At 45.9% G+C, this 26266-nt stretch overlaps 1 protein-coding gene across 4 annotated transcripts in view; it reads right to left on the bottom strand.

Annotated features, from left to right (window-relative positions):
* Positions 1–22979, bottom strand: part of SNX29 (sorting nexin 29) — a 551964-nt gene extending 528985 nt beyond the window's left edge. For 3 of the 4 annotated variants that reach the window (XM_033428786.2, XM_004270168.4, XM_033428787.2), the window contains exons 1-3: positions 22861–22979; positions 5190–5254; positions 3084–3136 (exon numbers count right to left, since the gene is read on the bottom strand). In XM_033428786.2, the coding sequence (XP_033284677.1) occupies positions 3084–3136; positions 5190–5254; positions 22861–22867 (125 nt within the window). In that variant the 5' untranslated portion in view covers positions 22868–22979. Of the gene's footprint in view, positions 1–3083; positions 3137–5189; positions 5255–22860 lie in introns of those variants that run through there. The other variant, XM_049699767.1, reaches the window with a different exon arrangement.
* Positions 22980–26266: the final 3287 nt, after the last annotated feature.

The following is a 26266-nucleotide window of genomic DNA, read 5'->3' as shown; positions in this document are numbered from 1 at the left end:
TTAAGAACAAAAAACAAAAAAAAACAGAAAGGCCAGGGCAGGGTGGCAGGAGCAAAGAGCCAGGGGAGAGGTATGGGGCCTTCCAGGCTGCTAAGGGTGTGGGTCTTTTTCCCAAAGCAAAGAGAAGCCAGTGGAAGGTTTTCCATGGGGGAGTGACAGGTGGGAATCTGCGTTCTGCAGAACCCTCTCAATGCACAGGAGGCAGGACAAGAAGGAAGACGGTAGTGGGTCTACAGCAACTGTCCTGTGAGCCATGTGGTGACTGGGACAGGGCAATGGCTGCAGAGCTGGAGAGAAGCGAATGGATTTGAGATCCATTCTGGTGCCAGGCCGTTTGTCAGGGGTGAGGAGAGAGGTGACTTATCTTTCTTTTCAGACTTCACGACAGTTGTTTTAAAATATTCACTGACTTTCCCTCTTGAGGTTAAACTTTCTCACAGAATAAGGATGATGTGACCTTTCCTACGTGAAGGTGATGCCACCTTTAGCCAAACACATTGCAAGATGAGACCAAGACTCTGATATTGAGAAGGAACCCTCTAGGGGGGAGAAAACAAAAAAAATTTTTAAACCCAGCTTCAAAACCGATATAATCGCTAACGGTGATATAACATTGGAAGAATAGACTTTGGAGCCCAAGAAACTAGGGTCCAACCTCCAACTCTAACATTCCCGAGATGACTCACCTAGGCTGTCTGACTTGCCCTCTCTGAGCCTCTGTTTTCCTATCTGTAAAGAATTACACCGCCGCTTCTCCTGAGGCTGCACTGAGACTAAGAGTCGACACAAACAAAGGGCAGCTGGAACAGTAAGAGACAGTAACTATCATTATCATTATTAAGCAGGATATTCCTTTTAGCCGGAAACCAGTTACCATGGAAGGAATTAACTTTGTTAATTCTACTATAAAACACAACAGTTTACATAATAAAAGTTGTAATAGTAAGCTCTATTATATAACAACATGTTAACCTAACATTCAGAAATGGGTTCTCTCTCTCAGGAAATGAAAAGAATAATTATGAAGAAAAGTGATAAAGAACTCCTGACTACATACACCCACACACGCACACACCCATACACACACACATGCACGCACACACTCGCACATACACACCTCCTGGTTCAGGAGATCTAGGATGGGCTACAGAATTGCATGATTAATTAATAAGCCTCTCATTCTCACAAGGTGGACCTTGGGTTCCAAAATGAGAACCCCTGTGCTGACGGAGGCCAGGCCCCATAGTAGGCTCTCAGCAAGAACTGAAGCAAAAATTCAGTTTAATGATCTAATGCCACAAACATACAGAGAACCTAATGTGTGATGGGCACAGAATGTCTGTGCAAAACACTGAGAAAGAAAAAAATAGAGAAGCTGCCCCTCTGCCCTCCAAGCTCACAACCTCTTTAAACACTTGACCAGGGACTTCCCCGGTGGTGCAGTAGTTAAGAATCTGCCTTCCAATGCAGGGGACTCGGGTTCGATCCCTGGTCGGGGAAATAAGATCCTACATGCCACGGGGCTTCCCTGGTGGTGCAGTGGTTAAGAATCTGCCTTCCAATGCAGGGGACTCGGGTTCAATCCCTGGTCGGGTAAATAAGATCCCACATGCCACGGGGCAACTAAGCCCACGTGCTGCAATTACTGAGCCCGCGCACCCTAGAGCCCGTGCGCCACAACTAGGTAGCCTGTGTGCCACAACTACTGAACCCATGCACCCTGGAGCCCACAAACCACAACAAAGAGCTCACGCGCCACAATGAAAGCTCCCACATGCTGCAACGAAGATCCCACGTGCCGCAACAAAGATCCCACATGCTGCAACTAAGACCCGAGGCAGCCAAATAAATAAATATTTAAAAATTAAAAAACACTTGACCATGTGCGGTACAAAGCCACGCACACACTCAACCAGACAACGAATCTCCCTGAGCACCTTCTAGATGCTTCTAGGCACTGGGGATACACCCACGAACAAGACAGCCAAACATCCCTGCCCACTGTTATGGTATGGGCAACAGAAAGAAACAAAATTAAAAAGCATAGTGGACAGTTGTTAGTTGGTGTCATGGAGAAAAACTGAGAAAGAAGAAGCAGAGAGTGTAAGGGTGGGGAGTAGAACTGTAAATCTGCACCAGTTTCAAATAGTCCCCATAGCTCGATTAAAATGTAGCACTACACACACTGCTCATGGCTGGTAAAGTGTCACAAAGAGAAAGGTTCTGGAAGGACAGAGAAGGGAACTGGCTGGGCTGGGTGGGTCAGGGTCAGAGGGTGGGGAACACCTGCAGTCTCCAGGATGAGGTGAATGCTGAGCAAGTGAGTTCCCTTCCCTCCCCTTCCTTTGCGGGAATGTTCCTCCTGCCCCTCCAAGGCTACAGAGCATGAATTACCCCTGAACGACTTCACTGGGCATTTCCAGCAAATGCCTGTGTCTCTTACCTTTGCCAAAACATTTGCTTCTCCTCCTAGGCGGTGTTATAAGCTTATGCAGTCATGTCAGGTCATGAAGGGTCATGAAGGTCAATGGCCATTTTTAGGACTTTTTTTTTTAATTATATAAGGGACACACGATCACAGTATAAAATATGAAAAAAATATCAGAAAGTATAAAGATTCCCAAGTCTTAACCTCAACATGACCTCTATTCACATTTTTATTTTTACTAAATACATTATTTTTAAATCACTACATTTGCATTTTTCTGCTTAAAACAAATTCTGTATGGACATCAACGTAATGGCTATATAACACTCCATTCTACTGATGCACTGTAGTTTATTCACCATTTCCCAATTGTTGCGCATTCAGATTTCTGAGTTTTCATCATTATTAAATTACCGTGAAAATAACTTCATGCGGAAAGTCATTTCAAGGAATTCACTCAGAGTAGGTTCCTAGAAGGAGGATGACAGGACGCTGGAAATACTTTAGACAAGTAGTCACTGCAGAGATGATCTACAGATCCCCCAAATGCAATCACTGCCCCACCTGGCTGCAGCGGCACAATATAGAAGCTGGTCAATCTCTGGCCACCTTTTTGGTCTTTGATGGTAAAGGGTTTCAGAAGCTACATATTTACCTGCTGTCGGAATCTGAGGCGATCTCCTTTCTCCCTCCAAAGCGGATCTGGCACTGCACGGAAAAAGAAGCTGCTGAGATCAGCTGTTGGGATGGGACATACAAAACCTCCCCCACAGGCCTTCAGGGTCAAGGGGGACACAAGGCCAGGAACTCTGGGTGCCAAGTCAGGGTGTCCCCACGCCCTGGGTGTCAGCCCAAGACCTAAGACGGCAGGCACCCCAGCCTTCCAGCCACCACTTGAAGGAAGCCCTTATCTCCAGCTTGCAGAGAAGTGAGCCTTGTGCAAAGACAATGCTGAGAGGAAAACAGAAGCACACGGCTTCCTGCAGATTATCTAGGAAGCTTCTTCTATCTGTCAGCAGCTGACTGTCAATAACACAGAGCTCTTCACAGGCAGTAATAAAAAATTCCACAAATCTGTGAAGATGGGTCCCTTTTGACAGGGCCCAAAGTTGTTATGGCTGGCTATAAAGTTATGACAGCATAAATCAAGCTTCAAACAAGTCATCTGGTTGCGCTGAACCACAATTCACCCAGGGAGGGTGGAAACAAAAGCAAACTGTTCTTTTTTTTTTTTAACTGTGCTGAAATATAGACAACATAAAATGTACCGTTTTAACCATTTTTAGTTGTGCAATTCAATTCACTTCACAATAGTGTGCAACCATCACCCCTCTCCACTACTCCTTCAAAAGTGTAGAATCGCCACTGTGGGTAGCACGTTCGCAAGATTCCTTATTATCGTGTGTGTGTGTGCGTGTGTGTATAGACATTTAAATGATACTTTTGTCAAAACTCATGGAACTGCACACTTAAAATTGGTATATTTTATTGTATGCAAATTACACCACAATAAAGTTGATCTTTAAAAGGCATATATACAACACTTTCACCCCCAGAATAATAATAGCAGCTCTAGGCAGAAGATCCAAGTTATTTCTGTTTAACTGCTACATTTGACGTGGCTTGACTTAACTCTTCATCTTCTTATTTTACTTTCCATTTCTGGAGCAAAGAAAGAAGAAACTAATAATGTGGGTTGTGCATTTATTGTGGAACAGGCGCTGGCCATGGCCCTTTACCCACTTTAACAAATGCAATTCCATCAACAGCCCTATAGAGATCAGTAACCCAATTAAAGAGAAGGATGCTCAGAGAGCCTGTGAGTTGCCCCAGCACACACAGCTGTGAAGAGATGAAGCTGGCCTTCAACCTCAGCTACACCTGAATCTGTGTCCTTCCCACCATACCTGGACGCCTCGAGGCTTGGGCAGATGCTAAATTCTCTGGACTCACATCGACACTTAACAGACACTTCCATTAAAGTACATATTTATCTCCCTATATCGTGATTACACGCAGATAATCGCCAGTCGCCCCTTCCAAAATGTGAATTCCTAGGGCTGGATCCTAGCTCTGCTGCTTATTAACTATGACGTCGGCAGCAAGTTATCAGACCTGAGCTTCAGTTCTTCAGTTTCTTCATCTGTAAAATGGCAATATTTGCAAGAACTATCTCACAGGGTGGTTGGAAGGATTAGATGTAAAGCACTTAGCAGAGAATCAGGCACGCGATGAATGTGCAAGAAATGATGCCTGTCTGGTAGCTGCAAGCAAGCGAAGTGATGCCAGCCTCATGTCAAAGCTCGCTTCCACGCCCAGCCAAGAGCCAGGCATCGAAAATAGCATCAGCCGAAGCAAGCAGAGCCCACCCGCGGGATCCACACAGTCCTGAGCACAGCCTCACTTCTGTTCTTGTGCTCACGGGGTCCTAACACCAACCACGACTGCAGCACCCTTAGGAGTTGCCCTAAAACACAACTGCTTGGAAGTGAGGCTTTGAAACCCACTCAATGCCCTTCTCAAGGGGACATCTGTGAAGGATGGGGCGGGTCCTCCAGGGGTCTCCAGGAAGTCAGGACGCAGGAGCTCCTTTGTCCCTACCACTGATCACTATCATTTGCTGGGGAAAATGATTAGCCTCACCGTTACCAGACACAAAGCCGGAGGAAGTCTGTGTAGATAGAAGGGCAGAAATGACTTCTTCATTGATCATCTGACACTATGACCTGACCACAAAGTCAAACGTGAGCTTTCTTCTTACCTGTTTCACTGCATCCAGCAGTCGCTCCAGCAGAAATTGTCTTTTCATGTCATTGTTCTGTGATCCTAAAATGCAATGAGGCTTAATTAGTTTTGTTTGACATTCACTTTCTGTTAAGACTCTCTGACATGTAGTGTACGGCTGTGCCCAAGTAGCATCAGCCTTCTCTTTAGTAAAATCAATAACAAGACCAGGTATCAATAATCTACATCATTACAATGAAGTTGGACCACTTTCCTGTTACTGCAACCCAGGAAAGCAGCTAAACTGTGTGCCCCAAATTTGGATGATGTTACTGGAATTGTCTAACTCAGGGTTTCTCGACCTTGGTGTCACTGACATTTGGACCAGATAATTCTCTGTGGCTGCCCTGTGAATTGTTAAGATGTCTGTCAGCATCTCTTGCCTCTACCCACTAGACACCATTAGCGTGTGCACACACAGACACAGACACACACACACACCCTAGCTGTGGCAACAAAAATGTCTCCAGATACTGCCAAATGTCCTCTGGGGAACACAATTGCCCCCAGTTGAGAACCAATAGTCTAACTTAAAATGTAAGTTTCCTAGTACTGCAGGCACTGCTTGTTGGCTGACCTCACCATCATCTCCAACATTATTTTTCCATGAAAAACCTAATTACTCCTGTTCTCAGCCTCTCTTGTAAGGCTGCCCGTGAGAAGTTCTAGCTAATGACACGTAAGCAGAGAGCACTGGGAGGGATCTGGGGAAATTATGCCATCCTTATAAAAGAACAGATGTTAAGGGCTTCGTTCCTTCTTCCATCCTTCATGCCTTAATCATAAACACATCGGGTGGAGCCAGAGCAGCATCTTGCTACCTTGAGGCAACAAGCCTGCAGCGAAGGCCAAGAGAATCACAGAGACACCAGCCCCGATGTTCATTTTGCTGCTGAACCAATACTAGAAATCTCATACCTCTCACACAACAAACAGTGCCGTTTGTTCAAGCATTGTACATTGATTGGGCTGTTACTTACAGCCAAAAGCATTCTCAACTAATACACATGGCATACACCAAACTCCCATTTAAGAGGGTGTGGGGCAAGGACACTTCAAAGCCCCAGGCAGACCACTGTCAGAACCACATATGATGCTCCACAAGAGACCCAGTGACTCCAATCAACAGAGACACAGCTACCTACTGTGATGCACCAGACACAGAACACAACTGTTTCAAAGGAGACCCAAATTTAGAGTTTGTACAAGGGCAGATGCTCCACACTGCAGGCCTTGAATTGCCACTGAGCTGCTTCTCTCTTGGGCAGCTCAGCCTGGGCTTCACCAGGGAGTACCAGCAGGGCATCACCTTAGAGATGGTCAGTGATTCATGGAAGTCATGCCAGGGCCACCCGGTTGCTAACAACTGTAACCGTGTGGTGAGCACTTCCTGCATGCCAGGCACAAAACTGAGTCCTCTGAATGCATTGTGCCCTGTAATTTTCACGACCACCCTACCAGCCAGGTAGTAGGATCCCTGAGTCGCAGATGGGGAAACTGAAGCTCAGAGAAGACAAGCAATTACATGCATTGACCCACTTGGTAATTATTTAACTTCTACTGTGTGCCAGGCGATGTTCTACGTGCTGGGGACACAGGAGTTAAATGGTATAAAAGAACCATCTTCTCATGGAGCGAAAATTCTCTTAGGAAGAAACAAATAGCTCCTAAGTAAACTAATAAAGATGATGTTAGAGAGTCATACTAGAAAGAAAAACAAAATGGGGTGATGAGACAGGGAGGAAGCAAGAGGGCCACGTCAGCCAGGGCAGCCCGGGAAGGCCTCTCTGCACACGTAGTATCTGAGCTGAGCCCTTTATAACAAGAAGGAGCAGCCATGGAAAGATATGGAAGACCAGCATTCCAGGCAGAGCAAACGGCCAGGGAAGAGAGGAAAGAACAGCTTGGCTTCTGGTCTTCCAGGGCCCAAAGGAAGCCTCTTATGACTTGAGCAAAAAGCAGAAAAGGGGAAAAAGAAAAGAAAAGGGGAAGCAAAGACAGACAGGCAGGGGCCAGTAACAAAGGTCTTGTGGACCATGATAATGGGTTTAGGTTTTGTTCTATATTTGAATACTAATAGTTGGAACCGTTGGACATCCCTGGTGGTACAGTGGTTAAGAATCCACCTGCCCATGCAGGGGACACGGGTTCAAGCCCTGGTCCGGGAAGATCCCACACTGCGGAGCAACTAAGCCCATGTGCCACAACTACTGAGCCTGCGCTCTAGATCTGCAAGCCACAACTACTGAGCCCGCGTGCTACAACTACTGAAGCCTGCGAGCCTAGAGCCCATGCTCTGCAACAAGAGAAGCCACTGCAATGAGAAGCCAACGCACCGCAATGAAGAGTAGCCCCCGCTCACTGCAACTAGAGAAAGCCTGCGCACAGGAATGAAGACCCAATGCAGCCAAAAATTAATTAGTTAATTAATTAATTTTTTAAAAAAACACATAAAAAAAATAGGTGGAATGGTGACCCCGACTGGAGATCGTGCCCCTCAAGCGTTGTTAGGACTACCACACGGGCTCCTGCCTCACCCCAGGCCCGGAGATCAAACCAGTCAGTCGACTCTCCATGGACACACAGTAATACAGCTGACTTCCCAAACTCTGCCACTGCTATTTTTTCTGGAATAGGTCTTGAGAAAGGATAGCTCACGCATCCTTCCCACCAGACCAGAGGCCATCTTGAAGCGTCATTCAGGATGGCTAGAGACCCCACCGACCCTAGGCCCTCAAACATTGCTCTTGACACCTGTGTCTATCAAAACACCCTGCTCTTCATTTAGCAGAAGGTCTAGTTTCAGCTCTTCTCTAACACCAGAATTGGGAAGTCAGGCTTGCTTTCCTCCTTTTTCCAAGTACTGCACCCAACAACTCTACTTGCCCTTGGGCAACGCCAACTGGAAACTTGACGACGTTTTCCCCCTGAAGTGCTTTTGCTATTCTTTCTGATCATAAAAGTAATTCATGTGATAGAACTATCATATAACCCACCAGTTCTGGGTATATACACAAAAGAATTGAAAACAGGGTCTTGAAGAGATATTTGTATGCTTATGTTCACAGCAGCATTATTCTCAGTAGCTAAAATGTGGAAGCAACCCAAGTGTACACCGACAGATGAATGGATAAGCAAAATATGTATGCATATACATACAATAGATATGATTCAGCCTTAAAAAGGAAGGAAACTCTGCAATATGCTACAACACAGATGAGCCTTAAGGACCTTACGCTAAGTGAAACACACCAGACACAAAGAGATAAATACCACATGATTCCACTTATATGAGGTACTAAGAGCAATCAAAATCATAGAGAAAGAAAGTAGAATGGTGGCTGTCAGGGGGAGGGGAGGGGAGAGAATGGGGGTTAGGGTTTCATAGCTACACATCTGCAGTTTAACAAGATGAAAAGAGTCATGGGGACGGATGGTGGGGATGCTGCACAGCAATGTGAAGGTATCTAATACCACCAAACTACACTTAAAAATGGTTAAGATGGCAAACTTTATGTTACGTGTATTTTACCACAATTTAAAAAAAAAGAGTAATTCATGTGAAAAAATACAATAATGACAAGTCAGGGGGAAATAAACAAAGAAAATAGAAATCTCCATCATCTCACTACCGATAATTGTTAGCGCAGTGATTCTCAAGCTTTCACATGCACACACATCTCCAAGCAGGTTCTAATTCAGAAGGGCTGGGCAGGGCCTGGGATTCGGTATCTCTCACAAGGTCCCAGATGATGCTGCTGCTGCTGCTGGTGCCTGACCCACCGTGAAGAGCAAGGATACAGCAGCTACCCCTAGTGACATGCATGATGATCCCAGACCTCTGTGATGGAACTGTTCCACTGCTTTTTCTAGAAAGGTCAGCAGCCTCCTCTGCCTCACCCTGCAAAGCCTCTCCACCGTGGGAAGAAAGCCTGTTCTCTAGAGAGAAACAGCCTGAGGTGGTGCAGGTCTCGGCCCACCACACACCCACCCTCGCTGACGCGATCTCTCCCCAGACAAGAAGTGCACTTGGGGCTTCCCTGGTGGCGCAGCGGTTAAGAATCCGCCTGCCAATGCAGGGGACACGGGTTCGAGCCCTGGTCCGGGAAGATCCCACACGCTGCAGAGCAGCTAGGCCCGGGCGCTGCAACTACTGAGCCTGCTCTCTAGGGCCCGCAAGCCACAGCTACTGAGCCCACATGCACCACAACTACTTAAGCCTGCTCGCCTAGAGCCCGTGCTCCACAAGAGAAGCCACTGCAATGAGAAGCCCGTCGACACAACTAGAGAAAGCCCGCATGCAGCAACGAAGACACAACGCAGCCAAAAATAAATAACTAAAATAAATAAAATTTTAAAAAAAAGAAATATTCCAATGAATGAAACATACGAAATGGCAGTAATAAGCAAGACACATTCCTTTGGGGAAACTGTTAAAAAAAAAAAAAAAAAAAGAAGTGCACTTGAAAAAGACAGTCCTGACCCCTGAAAAGGCACCTGTGGCCATCCCAGGCCTGAACAGGGATGAAGAGAAGGGGGTCTCGTAGGGCAGAGGGAGTACGGGTGGCCTTGGGAGCATTCACCGACGGCAGGAGGTGCCCAGGAGGCCCATGGCCCTGAGGAACAGTGGAAGGAGTGCTAGTGGGAAGTCACAAGGCATCAGGAGTTCTCATCCCGGCCGGGCTGCTTGCTGGACACGTGACACGGACAGTCACTTCCCTTCTCGGGGCACTGGTTTCTGCATGAGATCACACCCTCCTAGCTCTGCAGTCTGCGAGTGTGGGGTGTCTGTGGAGACAGGCAGGCAGAGCAATCGATGCTAGCGGGCTCTTTCCTACCTTCTCCCAGGGACCAAGAGGAGAATACAGGACCCCTCCGAGGGCAAGAAGAATCTTCCAGCCTCAATGGCTGCAACCACTCAAGAGGAGTAGGGAGCCAGTGCCCGCCTACTGAGCCTCAACTGTGGGCTAAGCCATTAACTGACTGGCATCTAATCCTTGACAAAGAAGGAAAGGTGGCTCCACTCAACAGAGCACTGGGGCTGAGAGGAAAAGACCTTCACCCATGGAAGTGCTTAAGGAAGGATTCAATTTCAAGTCCACTGGCTCGGCCATCTGTGAATTCCTGCTCACCCTCAACCCCTGTAACAAACCTGCAGTGACAGCCCCACTGCCAGTTCAGGAATGATTTCTCTATGAAACCCCAGCCTTTCTGCTTCCTCCCTTCTGTAAGGATAGCCCTGAGTCAACACTATCAACCAGATGAGCCAGAATAGGCTTCTTTTTTTTTTTTTAATTGGAGTATAGTTGATTTACAATATTGTGTTAGTTTCAGGTATACAGCAAAGTGATTCACAGAACAGGCTCCATCAAAATGAAAATAGAGCACCATCAAAATGAAAACAGAAAGGCACCCCGGGGAATACACCCAGGGTCCACAAACCTGTCAGAGAAATGCAGTGATCTCCTGAGGCTCTAACTTAGAAATCACCTGCGTTTGAAAGTCAGTCACCTGGTTCAGGTGCATCGCTGTTGTCTTTCATGTTTAGAATCCTTAAGATCCTACACTATTTTTTCCCACAAATCTCTAGCCTTCAGTGACGTCCTGGGGAGAGAGAGCGGGGATTCAGAGTAGGACAGGGCAGGTTTGAATCCTACATCATCAGCTATGTGACCAAGGACAAGTTACTTAACCCCTCTGCACCTCCTACAGCTTTTTTTTTTTTTTTTTTTTGCTGCATTGGGTATTTGTTGCTGTGCGTGGGCTTTCTCTAGTTGTGGCGCGCAGGCTTCTCATTGCGGCGGCTTCTCTTGTTGCGGAGCATGGGCTCCCGGCACATGGGCTTCAGTAGTTGTGGCTCGTGGGCCCTAGAGTGCAGGCTCAGTAGTTGTGGCGCACAGTGTAGTAGTGCAGGCTCAGTAGTTGTGGCGCACAAACCCATGTCCCCTGCATTGGCAGATGGGTTCTTAACCACTGCACCACCAGGGAAGTCCCCTCCTACAGCTATTAATGAGTGAATGGATACCATGCACCTAGAACAGTGCCTGGTATACACCAAACACTTTATACATATTAACTATTATTGCTGTTGCTGTGGGCAATCCTATACCTCTGGCTCTAACAAGTCCTTTCATCAGGCTTCCTTCTCTCCAGAGCACAGGCAAAGCAATCCAATCCTGGCCTCTGTGTTCACTGCCCTGGGGGAGTATAAAGGTGAAAAAGCTTCTCTGCCATGTGGGGAGGGGAAAACCAGCAAGATGCCCCCAAGGCACTCTACATATATCCCTTCTCCAATCCCTGTCACAACCCAGGAGGTCAAGGTAATCATGGTGCCCATCCACAGAGGGAGTTAGGTCACTTGGGCAAGGCTGCACACACACACACAACGAGGGAAAGTCATTTCTCTGCTCGAAGGCCAATCCTTGCAGTGCACTCAGCGGGCATAATGGAGAAAAGAAAAAGATGGTAAGGTTCTTTGGGTGCCCACTGCAGGCCAGGAATTCTGCCCGAGGTCAGGCAGCAAAGCAGTGCTGAGACCCCGATCTGCCTCACCTCTTCCACAGCACACTGCTGGCCTTCTGGGGGCCAGGGAAGCCTGACTGAAAAAGCGGGAACTTGAACTGCGCTTAAAAAAACAGGAAGAACTAGAATACAGAGTAGGTAAACCCATAAAGATAGAACGCTACTACTTAATAGGTACAGGGTGTCCTCTGGGGGTGACGAGAGTGCTTTGTAACTAGATAGACATGGTGGTTGCACATTACAAAGGTACTAAATTGCCACTGAACTGTTCACTTTTAAATGGTTAATTGTTTTTATAACTGTTAAATTTCTAACTTAACAGTTGTTAATTGTTCTAATTGTATTAAAAGCATACATGGTTTCACATTATCTGAAATTCACCTCCATAAGAAAATACTGTATGGAAAGGACTGCAACAGGTAGATTAGAGCACATTCTAAGCCAAAGAAGCCACCACAGCAGAGTCCCCGAGGGGTGGGACAAGACTTCAGATAGTGCCCAGACCCCCACTGAAACACAGGGAAGAAAAGCCAAGCTCACTTCTCTCTCATGTTTCTGATTACACTGACGGGAGTGTCTGTTTGAGGCCAGTAAGTCCTTAACTTCTGCATCACTCAGGCACCTAACAGGAAACAGCAGGCACTCTCAAATAAGGAGACTTCAAGGAGGTTTACTTAAAAGGGCCTTACAGAGAAGTGGTGGCGAGAAGCGATTCTCAACCAGGATTTCATGTCCCCGCCCCCACAAAAAAAGGGCATTTGGCAATGTCTAGAGACATTTTTGGCACAACTAGGGGGCTGCTCCTGGCATCTACTACAGTGTACAGGACAGCCCCAAGTGACAATCATCCAGCCCGAATGTCAACAGTGCCACAATTGGGAAATTCTGCCCTAACTTAAGTTTGATTGTCCCATTTCACAGATGATGAAACTGAGGCTCCGAGAAGTTAAAAAACTTAAACCTCTACTTGTGCTCTGAACCCCATCTCCTCTCACCTGCTCAAGGACATACTCCAGCAACGGTCCCTCTTTTTCCCACATCGTCAATTCTTTCTTATCATCTATGCAATCCCTACAGCATACGGGGATGTCATAATACCTCCCCCAAGTTTAATAAAAGCCGTGCCTTGCTCCCACGTGCCGCTCCAGCCTCCAGTTCATTTCTCTGCTGCCCTGTCCAGCACAGCTCTTCCTTCACGAGAGCAGCCAGGCCCTCTGTGAGGGCCACCCCTTCCACAATGGCTGTTCCCAGCTCTGGCCAAAGGCCCTTTTGTTCCCATCTCCTCCTGCACCGAATTATCTACACAGGGGCCATAACATCTGGAACACAACAAATGACTTACTGACATTATATAACAAACACATGATACATTCAATGATATTATATGATTTGTTCAATGCACCCTGCAAAACTGCAATTAACGTGGCATTTCTATGGAGCCCTGTAAGCATGTGGAGCATTGTCTCAGATGATTTGTGTTTCTGGTTCCCCTCCTCACAGAAGGAACTCGACAACGGTTGGATCAAGACTCCGGGGTTCGGTTCTGTAGTCCCTCAAGCGGCTGCTTTAAATGGAGAGGACCAGAATGCCCTCGTGCATGCAATGCATATTGCATGAGTGAAGCACTAGTTTTGTCTGCATTAGCACATGAACAGATAAAATGGACAATCATTCACCCCCAAAGTCAGGGCACTGGGTCCCAGCATTGTGGGGTAAAGTGGCACAGCTGGAGGAGGACAAAAGGACAGACTTTCCTTCACCACACAATGGAAAGAGGCAGACTCTGCTTGGAGGCAGATGGGCTCGGGCCACCCAAGTGGACTTGTGATGCATAAAAACAAAGACTGGGTCAACAGTGGACTCATAAATGGGCAAAGAATTCCCTCTAGAGCAGAGGTCGGCAAATATTTTCTGTAAAGAGCAAAATGGTAAATACTTTTGGCTTTTCAAGCCAGATGGTCCCTGTCACAGCTACTCAATCAGAGTGCAAAAGCAGCCAGAGACAACAGCAAGAATGGGCGTGGCTGGGTTCCAATAAAGCTTTATTTACAAAACAGGTGGCCAGCCCAGTTTCCCAATCCTTGCTGCAGAAAATAAAAAGAATAACTGCAGTGTGCAAATACTTTGAAGAGAAAGTGTATCTTCCCTCATGGTTGGAGAAATGGAAATTATAAGCTTACCAAATCAACCACCACATGTTACCACTGTATGACTACTAAGTTCACCAAGAAACATTTAAACTGAAATTCCTCATTGCTGGCAAAGCTCCGGGGAAACACAACGGTCAGAATGGCCATCATCAAAAAGTCTACAAATAACAAATGCTGGAGAGGGTGTGAAGAAAAAGGAACCCTCTTGCACTGTCAGTGGGAATGTAAATTGATACAGCCACTATGGAGAACAGTATGGAGGGTCCCTAAAAAACTAAAAATGGAGTTGCCATATGATCCAGCAAGCCCACTCCTAGGCACATATTTGGAGAAAACTCTAATCCGAAAAGATACATGCACCCCATGTTCACAGTAGCACTATTTACAATAGCCAAGACATGCAAGCAGCCTAAATGTCCATCGACAGATGAATGAATAAAGAAGATGTGGCACATATACACAATGGAATACAACTCAGCCATAAAGAAGAATGAAATATTGGCATTTGCAGCAACATGGATAAATTTAGAGATTATCATACTAAGTGAAATAAATCAGACAGAGAAAGACAAATATCATATGTTATCACTTATATGTGGAATCTAAAAACAAAATTATACAAATGAACTTATTTACAAAACAGAACCAGAGCAAGTTGTTGAACTTCTCCGACTCTTAATTCCCTCATCAGAAAATGGAAGTGAAAGTGAGTGCTGCTTTTATACAACAGGGATGAGTAGTTGGGATGGAGGCTACATGGCCCACAAAGCAGAAAATATTTACTATCTGGCCCTTTACAGAAAACGCTTGCCAACTCCATCCTAGAACATCATAAACGGAATTTATTTTCTTTTCCTACAATGAGAGAAAGGTTAAATAACTGCAGCATGTCAATTTAGTGGAACGTTACGTAGCATTTTTAAATAATTGTGAAGAGAAGGAACATGGGTAAATGCTATAATAAGTGAAAACACTAATTCAAATGTAGACTCAATGCAATTAGGTAAAATGCATATGCTTTGAACATAGAAGTGGAATACCTAAAAATCTGAATATTTAATATGTTAGAAAGGTATAGTTATAGGTATATTGTTTTCACAATAGTCTTTAATGTCATTTGGGGGTTTTGCTTTTTTTTTTTCTTTTTAAGGTGGAGGAGGAAAGAGCAGATTCCAAACTATGCAGTCACAGGCAAGGAGAAACGGGGTGCCAGTGGGCAAGTTTCCCCCGTCGTGGGAAGCCGGGGAGCACAGGCCTCTGAGGGCTTCTGGATGGGTGAGCAGAAGTCAGGGCTGGGAAAGGGTCCTCACTCCCCCTGGAGGCCTCAGGCTGCTCCTCCCACAGCCTTTCCCACCTCAGCAAAAGGCATCCTCACCTGTCCAGCTGCTCAGGAGTCACCCTCGCCTCCCTCGGGTCTCTGCTGAGACATCACCTTCCCTGCAAGGTCTTCCTTGACCACCTCCCCCACCAAATGACAAGAGCCCTCCCTCCCCCTTCAGTTCATCCTCCATCCAGACAACAAGTGAGACAGACACCACCCTCCCCCTTCAGTTCATCCTCCATCCAGACAACAAGTGGGACAGACGCCACCCTTGGGCTCTGGACTGGGCATATGATCCAGGCATAGGCAGCCAGAGCCACGGTGATGGGTTGGTTCCAGGATGGCCGCGAGGCCAGCCAGACCACTATGAGTCAGCCCCAGGACTTCTGCCGGAGCAACTGGAAAAGGCCTGCCCACTTGGGTGTTGCTACATTGTAGGATGTGACCCAAGACGGCTAGTGGCCGTCTTGCCTCCATGGAGGGGAGGCTGCCTGAGGGTGAAGCCAACAGAGAGGAAAGTATTGAGAGTTGCGAGCCGGACAGAAAGGTGGTCCTGATGACCCTCTAAGCACCAGCTGAGGCTGAAGCCAGGCTATCCCTAGACCTTTCCAGCACAAGATGCTTTAAACTCCTATTGTGCTGGAATCAGCTTCCACCACATGTAATTGAAAAAAGAGTCCTGGGGAATTCCCTGGCGATCCAGTCGTTAGGACTCGGTGCTTTCACTGCTGGGGCCCGGGTTTGATCCCTGGTCGGGAAACTAAGGTCCCACAGGCTGCGTGGCATGGCCGGGTGTGTGGGAGGAAGAGTCCTGGTTAACGTACCCATTACTCTAACATTTTGGGTACATTCTTTCAATTCCCTTCAACAAACACTGACAGTACAGCCCTCTGCTAAGAAGATGCACCCAACTGTCATCCAACCAATGACTGCTGAATGTTGAACCCTGAATTTCTGGCCAGGCTCTGCTGCTACCAGTGCCTCACTCTCACTGGCAGCATTTTTTGTGTTGGGTCTTCGTTGCGAGCGCGAGGGCTTTCTCTAGTTGCGGCAAGCAGGGGCTACTCTTCACTGCAGTGCGCAGGCTTCTCAATGCAGTGGCTTCTCTTGTTGCGGAGCATGGGCTCTAGGCACGCGGGCTTCAGTAGCTGTGGCATGCAGGCTCAGTAGCTGTGGTGCACGGGCTTAGTTGCTCCGCGGCATGTGGGATCTTCCCGGACCAGGGATCAAACCCATGTCCCCTGTATTGGCAGGCGGGTTCTTAACGACTGTGCCACCAGGGAAGCCCCTCACTGGTAGCGTTTTAAACAGGTGCTATTGCTTTGGCGGAAAGAGCAATCAAGAACCATCAACACTTTCATGTTAACACTACTTCAGGGAAATCATCCCAAAGACATCATCAAAAGGAAGAAAAACTACCTTGAACAAAAATGTTCACTGCATCATTATGTATAATAGGAACAAAAAGGAAAAAAAGGGGGGGATAAGTTTCCACAAGTAAAGTCAGTAATTTAAAAGTTATGCCTTATGTGTAATGATGGATTACTGATGGATTATGAAGTCCATAAAAGTGACCAATATGAAGACCATGTAGCAATATGATAAAGTTTTATCCAGAAATGTTAAGGGTAAAAGCAAAATGTGAATTTACATGATAGTGATAAAATTACTTCAGCCTATGTCAACATTTCTCCAGCTTTTTCTCATTCTCAATGCTTTTTAGACATTTTTTCCTTAATCACCCCCGCCATGAAATTTTAATACCACAGATATATCATACATCATGCATATCTGTGCTTCAGACACAAGAATAGATGTTTCTCCCCCACAGGGGTGATATCACCCCGTTGAGAGTGCATGGCCTGTGTGCAGGCAAGACGGTAGCAGGACGGGAGGTGCTTTATCTGGGATTATGTTCACATTGCCAGAATTTAGAGAATTTAGTTCCAAAATTCAAGACCTCTGAGCATCTGACTTCCTGTTGGTCACCCGGGCAGAGCCATGCAACCGGGAAGTGGGAGAGTGGAGATCCGTGGGACTGAGTCCACTGCCACTGGCTCACAAGAGAGGCGGGCAGTCAAATGTTTGCTGACAGTGGAACAGTTTCTTCTTACAATCTGCCGTAACAGATCAGCCCAGTGCCTTCATTGGGGGAGAAAATGGTGATATCATCACTTTTTCTGCTTTGAATGACCACAGCTATTCTTTTTTCCGTTCACTCATTTCAGCTGATTCTTTTTTAACCATTTTCTAAATTGAAGGATAGTTAATTTACGGCGTTGTGTTTCAGGTGTACAGCAAAGTGATTTGGCATATATATATATATATATATATATATATATATATATATATATTCCTTTTCAGATTCTTTTCCATTATAGGTTATTATAAGATATTGAATATACTTCTCTGTGCTATGCAGTAGGTCCTTGTTGTTTACCTGTTTTATATATATTAGTGTATATGTTATTCCCAAACTCCTAATTTATCTCCCCCTCCACCATCAGCTGATCCTTTACTCCAAATACAAGCCACTGCTGGAGATGACGCAGTCAATGCCAAAGAAAAAATCATGACCTTCAACATTCCAGAAGAATAAGAAAAAAGCTGCCAAAATGAACCTAAACATCAGACAAGACACAGCAGTAAATTACCCACTAAGCCCCCAACTCTGGTGTTTCAGGCCCTTACAGCTTGTCTGCTTCACTCATTATTTGACCTCTCTGGGTCTGGCTTTCCCCAGGCCTTGAAATGGGGGTTTCAGGGTCTTTCTAACTTAAGAAGGATTCGTGACAGAGTAATTATTGATGGAAATGAGCATCAAGTAGCTTCAACTGTAAAGTCTTACCAAAGACAGTGCCTGAGAATCATAATGACTTTCTGACTCTGCAAGTCCTATTTTCCCCAGTAAGAGCAAAAGCATTATCTGAAAATCAGAATTCCTTAGCTAGTAGAGGCTGATCATCAAGTATTCCCACCTACTAGATTCTTTAAAGAGAAACAAGTAAATCATCACACTATCACACTGACACAGCCACCGCATCCGGCAGGTATCCATCCTCCTAGCAATTTGTTTACTTCTACACACATACGTGAATCCATAAACATTGTTTTATGTGCATGTTTTGATGTGCATCAAGGTATATATTTTAAATATAATTCTGTACCTTGCTTATTTTTAGAGAACATTAATGTTGAGATATAGCCACAGTGATGTGTATAAGTCTAATTTATTCCTTTTAACGTCTTTGAGGTTTTCCATCATGTGACCATACCGCATATATCTGTCCACTCCCCTATTAACGGTCATCTTAGTTGTTCCTGGCCCCATGATGCCCATTTATCTTGTGCATGCATTACCTAACCATTCCACTTCCTGGTTATTTGCACTTAATGTATTTGGCCTTGTACCCATCTTACCTCTGCCTCCACTCTAATATTTTCAGCTGCAAGACACAACAGACTCTAATTGCCAATTTATAGGCTACGCGAGAAACTGAGAAACATGTCAAAGTACACCAAAAGGATTCCATCAGCAAAATCCCACAAAGAAACCTAACAGGATAAACTGTTTCCTTCAAAAAAAAATGTCAAGGGGGCAAAAAAAACGAGGGAGATGAAAGGGGAACCCATAGTTTAAAAAAAGACTTTGTGCTTCAAAGGATACCATCAAGAAAGTGAAAAACAACCCACAGAACAGGAGAAAATTTTTTGTAAAGATATCTGATAAGGGACTTGTAGCCAGAAATTATATAGCATTCTTACAGCTCAACAATAAAAACAACCCAATTTTAAAAAAAAATGGACAAAGAAACTGAACAGACATTTCTCCAGATAAAATATACAGATGGCCAACAAGCACATGAAAAAATGCTCAATATTATTACTCATTAGGGAAATGCAAATCAAAGCCACAAAGAGATACCACTTTACACTCACTAGAATGGTTATTATCAAAAAGACTATTGGTGAGGACGGGAAGAAGCCAGAACCTTTTTACAGTACTGTAAATGATGCAGGAATGCAAAATGATGCAGCTGCTTTGGAAAACAGTCTGACAGTTCTTCAAACACACTCAGCAATTCTGCTCTTAGATATCTATCCAAGAGAAATGAAAACATATTATCCACACAAAAACTTGTACATGAATGTTCACAGCAGCATTATTCATGATAGCCAAAAAGTGGAAGCAAGTCAATGTCTGTCAAATGATGAATGGATAAACAAAATGTGGAATGTCCATACAACAGAATATTATTCAGTCACAAAAAGGAATGAAGTACAGATATGTTACAACATGATGAATCTTAAAAACATGATACTTAGTGAAAAGAGACACAAAAGGTCACATATTGTATGATTTGATTTATATGAAATATCCGGAATAGGCAAATCCATAGAGAGAGAAAGTAGATTAGTAGTTGCCTGGGGCTGAAGGAACAGAAAATGAAGAACAGCTATTAATGGGTATGAAGTTTCTTTTTTTGGAGTAATGAAAATGTTCTAAAATTTATTATGGTGATGTTTGTACAATTCTGTAAATATGTTAAACATTAAAAAAAAAACCTTAAAAAGAGAGAAAGAGACCTAAAAAAATTAAAAGACAAACCAATTTGTATTGTTTAAACCATATTTAGACCCTGACTTTTAAAAATACACTATAGGGAATTCCCTGGCAGTCCAGTTGTTAGGACTCAGCGCTTTCACTGCCAGGGCCTGGGTCCAATCCCTGGTCGGGGAACTAAGATCCTGCAAGCCACGCAGCGTGGCCAAAAAAAAAAATACACTATAAAATAAAATTATAAGGCAATCATGGAAATTTAACATTGAATATCTGATATTAATGAATTACTGCTCATTTCCTATACGTATAATGGAATTGAGTTATGCTTTTTTAAAAAGGAGTCCCTATATCTCAGAGAGAAATATTTTTTAAAAACTTTACAGATGAAATGATATAGGACTTCCCTGGTGGCACAGTGGTTAAGAATCCACCTGCCAATGCAGGGGACATGGGTTCAATCCCTGGTCTGGGGAGATTCCACATGCTGCAGAGCAACTAAGCCCATGCACCACAAGTACTGAGCCTGAGCTCTAGGGCCCGCAAGCCACAACTACTGAGCCCGTGCGCCACAACTACTGAAGCCCCTGTGCCCTAGAACCCGTGCACCACAACTACTGACCCCACGCACAACTACTGAAGTCTGCGTCCTACAACTACTGAGCCCATGTGCTGCAACTACTGAAGCCTGAGGGCCTAGAGCCCATGCTCCACAAGAGAAGCCACCACAACGAGAAGCCCGCAAACCGCAACGAAAAGTAGCCCCCGCTCACCGCAACTAAAGCCCGCTCACTGCAACTACAGCCCGTGCACAGCAACGAAGACCCAACGCAGCCAAAAAAAAAAGAAGAAATGATAGGATTTTCTGGGTGTCTAGGATTTGCTTCAAAATAAACTGGGGAGAGACGTAGGAAGTAGGTATATGGGTGAAGTGTCATGAGTTGGTAATTGTTCATTAAACTATTCTCTCCACTTTTCTTTTTTGCTTGAAATTCTCTTTAAAAAAAAAAAAAGCAAAAGAGAGTAAATATTTCCATGCCACATTACTTTATGTGCCAATTATTAATCCCATAGATGGAAAATACCTTGGACTTCCCCTTCCAATCCTCAGCAACCACTTTTTCTCCCTCAATTACAATCTTTCCAAAAGAAGTCTTTCATCCTTCATGGTTTTTCCTAAAAGAGCCATGTGTTGGTTTCCTTCTGTAATTTGTTTAACCTTAGACCTAATGAGTTTTTTAACTGAATTTTAAAACTTCCTTAGTTTTGATATTAAGTTGCTCCTTAAAGTATACATTGGTCCGTCTCCCTTGGCTTGTCAATTTCACTTGCTCCCAATGAAGACAGTAGAGAGAATGGTCCAGAACTGTGAGCTCAAGGCAGACTCCATGGTCACATTAAAAAGAAGAGTTTCTCAGGGCGTTCTTACCCCAGCCCTTGTCCCAGAGCTGGGCCAGAAAACAACCCCACCTGAACCCCACAGGCGTCCTTACAGAAACAACAATAGCAGCTCTCAAGTTCCTGACTACATACCATGTAAGGAGCACAGTACCAATCGCTTTCCGTGAGTAACGTTAGTCATTGCAACAAGCCTAGGATACAGGTACTATTATTTATCCTCATTTTGCTGAGACTTCAGAACGGCAGAGCAACTTGCTCTAAATCACACAGGTTTATGTGGAAGAGCAAGTATTTGAACCCAAACTGTCTGCCCCCAAGGTCTGCACTTATTCCAGGCTGTATTACCTCCTGGGTGGAAACGAGTTCATTGCATCTTTGTTGTGGTATCACTAATGTTCAAGGACCAGAAACTCTAGTGCGGCCAAAAATCATCTGACAACAGAAGCTGGACCATCTCCCAGGAAAACCCCCCTCCCCAGCTCCCGCATCAGGACCATCAATTTCACAAATCTTGCTCATGAATAGCAAAACAAAAGGCACCTAAGTTATGGAAAGTGATCCACAGAGTTAACTTAGAAGTTAAAGATGAAGAGAGACACATGGCCTTCACCTTGCCCTGCCTCAACCTCCAGAAATGCCTGAGTCCGAGTCCAAGGCCAGGGCCAGCTGGGCTGGTTGCAAGGATTCTGTAGAGGCTATTCCACGGTGAGGGGAAAACAGGCAGAAGGAGGGTAGGCGGGTCTTCCTAAGTAAATCCAGATCCCAGTCAGGGCAGCTGCGAGGCTTCCCTGAGTCACTCCCATCTCTACATACTACACCCAGGAATGACTTAGCACCAAAACACCAACGGACCTCATGAGTGGAAAGGGCTGAGAACACGCATCCAAGTCTAGGGACTAAACTTCAGAAACACTGAAGGCAAGCTGTCCACACATAACTCAAGCCTCCCACCAAAACCACCCCACTCCCCAGTGGGAGGGACAGGGTCAGACTGGGAAGGGCAGAGGTCCCCAAATGAGCTCAGCATTGGACAAGAGGGGAAGGGCTGCCGGGCAGGACTAGGGAGACCTCAAATGAGCTAGGAAAAGAAATGGAAAGAGCTGGAGTATGAAAAAATAACCAAAATACAAGAAGCAGAACCAGAGAGGGAAAATGAGGAGAACCAAGCGTCCTCTGAAACCGAGAGCTAGCGGGGGACACAAGGCTCAAGGGGCAGCAAACTAAGAATGAGACACTCTTTGCCTGTGTGTAGATCGGAGTGACTGGGACCAGGGGCCTGGGTAGTGGGAATGACTGCGGAGCAGGGGGATCAGTAACTGGAACTGGGACTCAGGGAGTCTAGGAGTTAGGAGGGACTGAGACACAGGAGGTCTGAGAACTGGGGGTCGGTAACTGGACTGGGGGGGTCGGAGGATTGGGAGGGACTGGGGGATCTGGGGGACAGGTGTCCAGGAGCTGGTTGTAAGTGATGGACAGGAGTCAAGGGACTAGGAGCGCCTGGACCGGGGACGCCAGAAAAGTGCAGGTGACCAGAAGCCAGGAACTGGGCGTAAATGGGGGTCAGGAAACTGGGAGCGATGGGACGGGGTCCGCGAGCGAGCGGGACGCGGGGACTCGGGGGCCGGAGTGTGCAGCTGGTGCGGCGGGAGCCGGGGCGGCTTGGGCGGGTGACAGCGGCCAGGCCTCCACTCACCGCTCATGGTGCCGCTCCCCGGGCCGGTGCCTGCCGTGCCGCCGCCACTGCCGCCACTGCCGCCACTGCCGCTGCCGCCCTCCAGACAGGCCAGGAGACGGCGCGCCCCGCCCTGCCTGCCGCCCCGCCCCGGAAGTACAGCCCAGCCGGCGCGGCCCCGCCCCCGACCCGGAACGTAAACACCCGTGCCGGGCGCCAGAGTTGGGGCGATGCTACACGAGCCGAGGCTGCTGGGCGCCCGAGGCAGACCGGAGACCCCCGCAGCGACGCCTCGCGATCCGCAAGGCGGGGACCGGACGGGACGCCTCCCCGCCATCCTGGGCTCACACCTCTGTCGGGGAGCCAGACGGGACTGTGGCCACGAGAAATGAGACAACGCGGTTCCAGAGAGCGCTAGAAGCGGAACGGGGAAATTTTAAAAGAGGAATGAGCCAAAGCGTGGGGACAGGGGAAGTGGGCGGTCCCGGGGGGCCACTCTCTGGAGACGACTTTAGAGACCAGAGACCTGGATGGTAAGAGGGAGACGGCCCGGGAAGATCGACGGGAAGGGTGTTCCAGAAGGAGGGGTTGACTGGAGTGAAAGGGTGAGCGAGAAAAGGGTGTGAGAGAGGAGATTGAAGAGGTGGGTGGACGGCCCTGCAGGCCATGGTGAATGGGTTGGACTTCCTGCCTAACTCTAAGGAGATAAGGGAATGCGAAATCTTTATAGAATTTAAGTAGGGGAGTGATGCAATGTGAATTTTAAGGTGATTCCTCTTCCTGGGTTGAGAATGAATTGTAGTGGGGCAGGGTGGAGAAGGGTCAGCTGGTTAGGAGGCCACTGCAATTGTCTGGCAAGAGATACTAGTGCCTGGGGCTAGGGTGGTGGCAGTGGTGTGAACGTAGATGGGTCGTGTTTGAAAGAAGGTCAGGTTACTGCCCCGTTTTACAGATAAGGGAAAGGGGACTCAGAAAGGTTAAAGGAGTGTTTTCCCAACTTGTTTTGCCCACAACCCAGAGTAAAAGAAAATGCATTTTACACCACAACCCAGTACACAAATACATACATTTAAGAAGCTGTTTAACAAAACAATTCTGTAGGTAATGTATTCTCTTCGCCTTTTCTTTTTTTCAATGCTGACTGAGACGATTGATCCACTCCTAAGTCTTGATCCACAAAACACTGAATTGAGGCCCCCACGGGGAAATGGAGCCAGAATTCCAGCCGAGTTCTGCGTGACCCACATCCCCATGGTCTTCCTACTACATTGCCTCTCAACACATACTCTCTGGCCCCTGGAAATTTACCTTTTGGATTCAGCAGAAATCAAGAGATCTTTGGAGAAGGATGCTCTGCAGCATTATTTATAATAGAGAAAAAATGAAAAGCACCAAAGCCAGGTTACAGAAGAATAGCTAAGCAAATCATGGCCCACCTCACAAAGAATCTCGTAGTTTAAAGTGCTAATTATAAAGGTTATGGAAATGCGAGGAAAGGCCAGTGATAATAGAATAAGTTTAAAAAAGCCCCATGCAGGGAACTTCCCCGTGGTCCAGTGGTTAAGCCTACATGCTTCCACTGCAGAGAGCATGGGTTTGATCCCTGGTCAGGGAACTGGTAAGATCCCACATGCCACACGGTTTGGCAAAAAAAAAAAAAAAACAAAGCCCCATGCAAAATGGTCTGTACACCATGATTACAATTGTGTCAAAGTCAAAATACAGCCATGTGCAGGGACTATGATAGAATGTAAAAGTGAAAATACTTGTGTGTTTGGTTGGGGGGTTGTTTTCCCCATTTTCAACATTGTACTTTGTAGTTTTTGCTAATTTGTTATTCTAGTTAAAGAGTCAGTGTGTCTGAACCCCTCCTCTCCCCCGCAGAAAGCCTAGTTTAGGTCTGTCTGCCTCTGTAACTTTTGGTGAGACATCACATACTTGCTTCATGGAATTGTCATGAGGATACGTGTCATACCGTCTCCTAGCGCCCTGTACCCTTTCTTCATGGCACTTGAGATGGGATAGGTTATTGAACTTGTAGAGGGTGCTTTACATTTTCCACCACCAGCCACCCTCCTTTAAGTATTGTAATTCCTTCCTCCCGAGATTTAGCCTGGTACTGGAGGACCAAGAATCAAAAGCCTAAGGTCAGCAGCTCTTCTGGGCTTTTGAAAAAATCTAAACTCATTGAGGGGGGTGAGGGGAGAAGGAAGAAGGCTTGTGAGAAACTAGGAGGAATATTCCCAGGCCATATAACAGAAAAGGAGTGTGTGCCTGCCCTCAAAGAGACTAGACCTCAAAGCACTAATAAAAACCATGATGGCAACGTAACTAACACAAAGTACTTAACATGAACCGGAAACTTTTCATGGGAATAAATAAATAATAAATGTATGTGTGTGTATATTTTCATTTAATCCTTAAAACAACGTTATAAATAGATACTATAATTATCCCCATTTTACAGATGGGGAAACTGAGGCATAGAGTGGTTAAGTAACTCTCACAGTTACCCAATGTCTATAACCTCCTAGTAATAGAGTCTGGAGTCAAACTCCAAGAGCCAGTGCCTTCACCACTATACTGCGTTGTCTCCTATGGCCCTCAAAGGCCTGGAATGGAGCCATAATGGGCCCTGAGTGGGTAAAAAGTTCCCACCAAGTTTCCCCATACCCCAAACCTGACACAAAAGCCACAAAGCCCCAAGACCTTGAGGGTCTCTGCTGTGGTGCCAGTGGGCATCTTAACAATGATCAAAGTCAACAGATTACCAGAGGGCACTGCCTATTGCACAGCCCTTTCCATAGCAGCTCAGGACCTTTGCACAACCCAAGGAAGGCAGCCCTCTCCCAGTAATGACTAAGATTGTAGCCCAAAGAGATGAGGAAACTCAGAAATGGAATTAAATTGATGTGAAGAGAAAAAAGGGAATAGATCAGAATGTCTGGGTTTAAATCTGGCCCTGCCATTTACCGGCTATGTGATCTTGCTCTGATTCAGTTTCTGTCATCATCTGTAACAGGCAGATAATAATGATCCACCTACCTTGTGGTTTGTTGTATATGTTAAATGAGTACAGGTAAAACACTTGGAACGACCCCTAGCACCTTAGTAAGGGTAAATAAGTGCTAGCTATCCTTATTATTACCTGCGTGTAGATGCAAAAACGATACCTAGTACCCATTTATCACGGTTTGCAACTACACGTTTATTTATATGATTGTAATAATGCCTGATGCCTCCATGAAGCTGAAAGCTCACAAGGTCAGGAACTGGCCATGCACTGCACACTGAATTAGTGTGGCTGGCTCTAGGCTTCTCCTGTAGATAGAAAGTACATAGGATAACCTTGCTTTCCTTTAACAATAAAAAGAAATCCAGTCTGTCATGAAATGTATGTGTACATGTATAGGAGAGAAGTGGTCTA

This window comes from Orcinus orca, chromosome 16 (genome assembly GCF_937001465.1).
Source record: "Orcinus orca chromosome 16, mOrcOrc1.1, whole genome shotgun sequence".
In the NCBI taxonomy this organism is placed as follows: Eukaryota; Metazoa; Chordata; class Mammalia; order Artiodactyla; family Delphinidae; genus Orcinus; species Orcinus orca.
Note: the sequence above shows the minus strand (reverse complement) of the source record. Positions and strands in the feature narration are given on the sequence as shown.